The following is a 7,859-nucleotide window of genomic DNA, read 5'->3' as shown; positions in this document are numbered from 1 at the left end:
TCTCTTCTTCTCTTTTCTCCCCCCTATTCACTGTACATTTTATGTAATGATTAAGATTTTTAGGAACCTTACCCTAAAAATTTATTTATATGAAATTCCTCTCAGTACCACTGGAAACATTTAACATTGATACATTTTGTTAAAATGAGTAGTGAAAAAAAATAGCTGACCTGTTATTTTTATGTACTCCTCTAAGTTTGGCTTCTAAAATAAATTTCAAAACATGTAAATACCTCAGCTAAAAAAGAGCTCTGGGAATCAGTAATCTATTACAAACTTTATTTTTAGCTTTGCCTGACTTTGAGTTTCGTGTTGTTTGGGAAAAAAACCCAGAAATTCCTTCCCCTCCCATATACCCAGTGTTAGACCATACAATTTTTAGCAACTCCAGATGGAAAAAAAACTTACCCTCACTTGTTTGGTGGCATTAAGATAAAAATAGTCCTCGCTTCCGGAGAATTAAAAACAACTATCCCTCTAAAGCACTTTAATTTTCGATTAAAATTTATTTTCCCTGACTTATCTGAAATTAACAGCTTCTCCTTTTCAAAAAGATGATTAGAAGGTTTAGTTTGAACACTCTCAAAATACCACGCAGAATAACATTGAAAAATTTTATTAAGAAACAAAGGAAAAACACACAAAGACATAACATAGTAAAGAAAGTGCAGAAATGGTAAGTTACTTAACAAAAATCTGTTGGATAAACCCAGTATTTTCAAGCCAAATTCTAGACACAGGATTCATTGATGTGACCTCCTATCCAGTTTTCCTTCTGCCAGCACTGGAGGAGGAGAGCCTTTGCTAACATTTTTTCATTGACAGTAAGTATGACCTCGTCGTCCTTGTCTCATGGGTAGATGTTACAAGCTGAAATGGTCCCACTGGATTTGTTGGAGAAATTTATGCAAGAAGAATGTCCTAAATTAACTCTTACAGAACTTTATATGAGAAATTAGCGAATAAAAGATGTCATCTCTTTACACTTTGTAAAACAAGGGGCTCTTCGATGCTTGTGCCAGCCATCCTCCCTGGTTCTGGAATTCTGTCTGAAAATGAAACACAGACATAAATATTCTCATGCATTTGGAGACCTAAAGGTGTGTTATTTTCTATTATTATCAACTTTGATAAACAATATCAAAACCAGGCAATATTGCAAATAAGTGTTTCCATGCACCTGTTTGAGATAAAAGCTTTGCATTACTCAAGATTAGACTTCAGACAACTTCCAACTCAGCTATAGTGAATGAACTGAAAAACAGAATCCACGTTTTATCAGGATCCCCAGTCTGCTGGAATATTCATACACCTAAATAAGCAAGACAATTTCTAACGTGAAGAGCAAGTTACTTGTTAAATATGATTAATCTTGAATTTGTAACTAACTGTAACCAATTAAATCTCTGTGTGAAGTTATATTGGAGTTAACAGGGCAGGGCGACCCTGCACAGTGTCACAACTTCAGAACTGACAGACAAAGTTATACTTTAAAAACAGTTCTTCTGCACACTAAGTTTGTTTTAAAAATGGAGAAATTTCTGATAGGAATCATTATTTTCTAACAAAGAAGAAATTTATAGCAGTTTTGGTAAGGAAATTCTATTTCTTCAGCCCCCTCTTCTGGCAGAAGGGAAATAGCATTGTTTAAAAAAAGGGGGCTGGTACTTCTCTCACACTTTTTAGATGTCTATGTGATCTCAGGCCTCGTATTTTTCAAATTTTTGGATACAAACCAAACAGTTGATAGTACTAACAGGACAGTACTAAATTCTCACAGTAAAAAATGAAGCAATATGCCAAGCAGACTCTGAAGGAAAAAACTAGACCAATGAACCCTTTCATCCTGTAGCTTAGGCAGTATTAATTGTAACCAATCAGAAAGCAGACCGGAAAGGGCAAATAAGATTTAGCAGTGTTTACTATAGAGCAGTGAACTCAGGGCTTAAGCTCCTGTGGTCAGTGGGATGTGAATTATGTCCTCAGAAAAGGTTTATGCCCATCTACAGAACTGACAGCTAAAGAGTTAAGAACTTTCTACAGAAATTAGGTAAGTTAGACCAGATAGGAAACAGAGATATGCCCACTATTTAATATATTTTATTGAGAATTTATGTTAAATTCTTGTATTAAATCACCAATGTAGTAAGACTGTCTTTAGCTGACCCTTTTCATATTTGTGATAGTATAAGGGAGTACAATTTGGCCAGTTTAAGGGAAATGGTGAAGCCATCTGGTGTATGACCTTTCTGATACTGAGGACTGGTCTTTACAAACAACTGCAGAGTAGTACATCTGCATGTTTATGCTGCTCTATGCATATGTATGGTATAGGAAATCTAGTCACAAATAAAGTTTCTGCAAAAATGACACTGACCCACCTTTTTGATTTCTCTCAGCAGCTGGTTTGATAAGATTCTGCTTTGGATAATTCAGCAAAGACCCTTTTGGAAAGGTATTGTGTGTACTTTCTTCTTTACCACCATGTAAGAAATGAGAGATAATTCCATACAGGAGAGGTCTGTTTAAGAGAGAAATTACAAAGTAGTCTATGTAGAGGCTATAAATACTGAGAATTAAAAATACACCCTTTCCTTGGAACTTCTTAGACCATAATACTTACTTCTAGACTATGTACAGATGTCTTTATAATGATATAAAATACATTATGCCAAGTATCAATACATAAATAAGTACAGACCTAAGCTCACTCTGAATACCAATACTCCCCCAAAGAGCTTGGGATAGGAGATGCTCTGCACTGAACTCCAGATCCCCTGGTAGGTGAAGAAGCAGAGCTTGCTTAGCACAAGAACACATCCACATTCTCTCCTTTGTGGATCAGAAGGATCCACACAGTCATGAAGGATCAGATTTTGGTGGGCTATACAGCAGTCCACCACTGCACACCCCAAACTTGGTCCTTCCTAAGCACCTGACAGACTGGGACAGCACAAACTACAGAGACTGCTGAACATGCTTAAACCTGCTTCTGCCCTCAGCTCATTGATGCCCTTGTATCAGAGTACTGTGAATTTTATATCTAATCTCACAGTAAAATAATCTTTTTATTGCTCTACAAAGCAGCTTGCTGATATGCAAAGAACATACCTGTTTCCTGTAGCAAACAGACTGTGCTGGTAAAAGACTCGGTGTGCAAGGACTCTTATCTGGAGAATGCCATGGTGTTGGCAGGATTCAATGGTAGTTTGGAGTATGTTTGAAAATGGCCCCATGTTTGCCATGAATCCAGCACATTAGAGCCAGGTGTGTGATCTAGTCACATTTCAATTGGTGAGAACATTTATATGTGATTTGTAATAACGCTAAAGAGAAAAATATACTGATATACAGAATATACAGAGCATTTTAAAAATCCTACTTACACTGATTTTCCACTTGCATCTTCGACTACATTCAGCTCTTTGGCAAGAAACTGTCTATCCAAGGGCACTTCAGGCTGGCCGGATTCTGGAAAAAAGATTTTCCCCAAATTCTTAAGACTGGTAAGAAAAACATCACCAATTAGCAGGAGACTTCAAAAGAGCAGGAGAGCACACACCTCCCTTTTAGACTATTAGTAACTAACAGTATATTGTAATTCCAGGGAACTCACTTATAACATTAGTGCTTCATACTCATATAATTTGCAATAGCACATTACCATTTTTATCTTCACTCTAAAAGGATCTAAGAAAAATATTAAAGAAGACTTACAGTATAAAGATAAATTAATCAGGCAAACAAGTATCTCTCTAAAGTACTGTTATTAGATGTTTCAAGAAAGTATTTTGTTGCAGGCTGCTAGCAGATTTTCTTGCTCTTGCATCAACTACTCTATAAACAATATAACTTAAGTGAAAGGAGCAGAGTGTAAGTTTTCTCAAAAACTAAGACTATGATTTAGCTTTATGCTGCAAGTAAAGCTGTGGAGAGGTTGTTTGTACCACATTAATTTCCAAGGGAGAACAAGATTGTGCGCCTTATTAATTCCATAGTATCAGTGGAATTCCTCAAACAATGAATGACTATTATTATAGCGATAACAGGAAGTCATCCCCGGTACCTGCAGTTAGAACAGATGCTGTGTATTTGTATCTGTTATATTCCAGGTATTCACGGATCAGTTCATTGATCAGCAGGTTCTCATGGGACAGCGGCGGCCGAGGTTCGCTTTGGTCGTCCAGTGCATTGAACACTTCAGCTCTGATCCTCGCTTTGATTTCTCCAAGAGCGCCTCTTTTTTCCAGCGTGTCCTTTAAAACTGTTACCGTAGAAAGATCTGTTAATTTAGAGCCCAACCCATCCAAGCATAAACATAATTCCGGCGCGTCCCCGGCGCGACAGCGATAAGGTATCTCCACCTGGGCACGTGCCGGTGCCTAACGGCTCCAGGCACGTCACAGGCAAAAATTAAGCCTTCAGAGAAGTCACAAATTAATTTTTTTTTTTTTTTTTAGTAGTAAACACACGCTCGCTAATTTCAGAAGAGGAATAACCGGAGCAGGATGTGGTTAACAGTGAGACAGAGCGGAATACAGCCCGCTGTGCATGAGGGGGCGGTGCGCTGTGCGGGGCGAAGGGCGGCGGCCCCTTTAGCGCCTGGGGCAGCTCCGAGACCCATCGGGCCGCCGGGACCCCCGTCCCCCTCACGGCCATCCCGGCCGCCCCCGGSCCCCGACCTGCTTTGAGCTCCGCCACCGTCGCCATGGCCGCGCGGGACCCGGATGGGGCCGGGCGGGCGCTGCGCAGGCGCGGGGATGGCGGAGCGTCCCTGAGGGGCCGGGCGGGAGCGCGGAGTGAGGAGCCCCTGCAGGGTCTTCTGTTATCGGGCAAGGTCACGCTGGGATAAAGTCATAAAATAACCAGCACCGCCTCCATGGTGCCTGTGGAGCTACCGCTTGGTGTCCCGGCTGCGGTTCAGCCCTGTGGCATGTCAAGGTTGCTGTGCTTCCCCCCCCCGCTATAATTTCAAAGATTATCAAGGAGCTTTATTTAGAGAGGGGAAAAAAAAAAAGAAAATTATTTAGAAAGGAAACGTGGAGAATGAGCGAGAATTTCCCCCAGCTGTGTAGCGGAGGAGTTTTGTACCGACTCTCCGAGAGATGAACTGTTAGTTAAAAGGACTCGTCAGAGATGAGCTTCTAATTTAAAGGACTTGCCAAAATGTAACTGTATACGGCGTGTTCTGCAACTCTGAGGATCCCTGGCGTGTCTGGAGGCATGTGCGTGTGCCCCGTGTTGCTGGGATGAGTCAACAGTGTTTATTTTGTCAATGCATTAAGTATTTCCCAAAGGAAATGCAGCCGGTGTGGGTGAATCAACTGGATTTGTCATGGTCTGGACAGAGCAGCCTGCTGGGGCTTGAAGGAAAATGTGAGGCAGTGAAGCCTGAGACTCACAAGGCTGAAGGGTGAAGTGGTGGGAGGCTGTTGGGATTTTTTGTTTATTTGTTTGGTTTTCTACATTTCCTCTCAAAGCAAATATTTATATGATGAGCTTCCAAAGAATCTCTGGTGGGGGGCAATAAATAAAATTCGGGGAAAGAAAAGTCTTTAGAAGTACTGGTGGAGTCAATCTGTTTCCTGACCCCAGCAGTCACTGTGTCGTAGCTGTGCGTGCCTTTGTCCACCCTGTGCCTGCTGCCCGGATCCCCAGTGCAACTCTGGGGACAAACAGCTCCTTACATTTAACACGCGAGGCATTTTCACAGTCAAAACATGTCTCTTCGCATCCTTCCAAACTTCTCCATGCTGTTATGAGTCACTCTGCTATTACACCTGATTTCCAGTTGATAAGTTGTTGCAGTTTTCCACCCTGTATTTCCTATCCTGCTTCAGTTTGTATCCTATAAAGCAAAGTTCATGGTCCAAAACATAATTTTGGGTGGTTCTTCTTTTTTTTTTTTTTTCTGATTGCAAGGAAATCCCTTTTTAAACAAGATTGCAGTTTGTATTTCTTGCATTATTATGTGTTTTAAAAGATGCTATTGTAACAATGGTTTGTGAAATCCATGTTCAGTGACTTTCTGGTACTCTGAGACCTTGGTTCTGTATCTCTGCAGGTTTGGGCTTGTGTCAGCTCTGTCTTTTCTTCTTCACGATAAATATTTTGAGTCTGCTACATTTTTCTTCTAGAGTCTTCTGCTTCCTCTCACATTAATTATTCACTGTGTATTTTGACTGCACTTTGGTTTACATTATTGTTGTTGTTGCTGTTGCTTAGAGTTTCTAAGGGAAGGAGATTGAATTAATTGGAAAGGAAATAATTTGAGGTGCTGATCCCAAGTATCATTTGATGAGAAACATCACTAACCTGGTGCACAACCACTGGTGACATTGGGACAGTCTGAAGCTGGAAAAAATTATTATTTTAAACTAATTGGAAAGTTTGGATCCTGAATGTGTAACTTAAATTTTTTGAGTCTTTTAGCTTACAATAACATCTTGAGAAAAACATATATGGATAAAAATGTCATTTTCTTGACCCTCCTCACTTCATGCTTATTTCCTGTCTTCTTGTTTGGAACAATACCTGCATATGATCTCTGTATCCTAAATAATTTTCTGCTGTATCATTTCAGCTGTAAGTTTATATTCTTATCTAGTGTAAAAGTGTAAGCTCTTTGAGGCTGTATTATCTCTAGCATTTTTCTGGTTTACTATTTTATCAATAGTGCTATTAAAAGAGAAAAGCTCTTCCAACTCAACTATGGGATAGCTTGCATTAATTGTCAGAGCTATTAGCATTTATATGTGCTGCAGAGCACCTGGAACAAAAAGAGAATTCCTATCAGCTGAGGGGCAGTAGGATAACACATGTTGGAGATTGTGATGTAACTTTTTCAAGTCATAGTGAACATTGAGACATCAAAAAACCAAGATATTTAATATGATTTAAAGATCAATGTATAGAGTACACAAAATGGGACAACAATATTCTGAATATAAATAAAGGGAAGCATACTTCAACATTTAGCTGTTCTCTTGCAATACTATAAAGATTTTAACATGGTATAAACTAAGGTAGGGGTTAAACTGATACAAACTTCTGTAGCTTCTGGCTCCTGATTTGTTTGGTTTGACTTTTCTTGATTCTGCTCAGTTCATCGATGCAGATGAGACTTTGGTGAGGCCTGAACTCTGGTGCTGCTGCCCCTGGATACCCCGGGAGTGAGAGAGCTGGGGGACAAGACCAGAAATGCTGCAGTGAGATGGATAATCTGGCCACCACCAGCACAGTTCTGAAACTGCAGTGAAAGTGTGCAGGTGAGTAAAGAAGCAGGCTGTGATATATTTTTCTTATTTGTGATACCTGCTTTTTAATTACATGTTAGACAAATGAGACCTATCTCTTTCTTAGTCCGTTAGCATAATTGCTCTGAATAGAAAAAAAAAATAATTAAATTGAGGTTCTTTATGTAACTCATGTGATTAAAGCTTTCAGATGTTACTGTAGGGTAGTATGTAACCACACTGCTCTTTGCTGCAGCATGCGATGCCATTGCTACATCTGTGCCACCACACTCCAGCTGGTCTATTCTACTACAGTAGATAGTCAGCCGAGCATTGAAGCTGTCTGTGGGTTTAACCAATGCATTTTAAGTAAGATGTGAAGAGTGCACCTTGAGACACAACCCAGTGCAACTACGTGGCAGTGCAGTTAGTTCGACTAGTATATATTTTGGTGCAAACCTGTTTGTGGATGGAGTTGGTTTGGTTCAGTTCGTGCTAATCAACTTGAACTAGTTCAGGGCTTAGAAACCAGTATAACTGGTTCACGTTGAAAAGTGAGCTCTTTGAAAGTGAGCGCAGGCTTTCGCTGTGGCCTTCCCCGAGGACGATGCCTTGGCTCAGTCC

The 7,859-nt window shown here is 40.1% G+C and overlaps 1 protein-coding gene and 1 long non-coding RNA gene across 4 annotated transcripts in view; one reads left to right on the top strand and one right to left on the bottom strand.

The window, feature by feature from the left end:
* Positions 1–600: 600 nt before the first annotated feature.
* Positions 601–4,809, bottom strand: FOPNL (FGFR1OP N-terminal like). Of its 3 annotated transcripts, XM_029957953.1 has the most exons (5): positions 4,683–4,809; positions 4,067–4,264; positions 3,387–3,471; positions 2,382–2,521; positions 601–1,049 (listed from the first exon to the last, which is right to left on the bottom strand). In XM_029957953.1, exons 1-5 carry the CDS (start codon positions 4,708–4,710, stop codon positions 973–975), a joined length of 528 nt encoding a protein of 175 aa, XP_029813813.1. In that variant the 5' UTR covers positions 4,711–4,809; the 3' UTR covers positions 601–972. The 3 variants fall into 3 exon arrangements, with proteins under 3 accessions (XP_029813813.1, XP_029813814.1, XP_029813815.1); XM_029957954.1 differs by lacking the exon at positions 2,382–2,521; XM_029957955.1 differs by lacking the exons at positions 601–1,049; positions 2,382–2,521 and having other exon boundaries at positions 3,383–3,471.
* Positions 4,810–4,812: 3 nt separating this feature from the next.
* Positions 4,813–7,859, top strand: part of LOC115307132 — a 16,445-nt gene continuing 13,398 nt past the window's right edge. The window contains exons 1-2 of the long non-coding RNA XR_003915569.1: positions 4,813–6,585; positions 7,105–7,268. This is a non-coding gene — a long non-coding RNA (uncharacterized LOC115307132). The remainder of the gene's footprint in view (positions 6,586–7,104; positions 7,269–7,859) is intronic.

This window comes from Manacus vitellinus, unplaced genomic scaffold, assembly GCF_001715985.3.
Source record: "Manacus vitellinus isolate BGI_N305 unplaced genomic scaffold, ASM171598v3 scaffold_12_pilon, whole genome shotgun sequence".
Lineage (NCBI taxonomy): Eukaryota > Metazoa > Chordata > Aves > Passeriformes > Pipridae > Manacus > Manacus vitellinus.
This window is presented reverse-complemented; position numbering and strand designations above follow the sequence as displayed.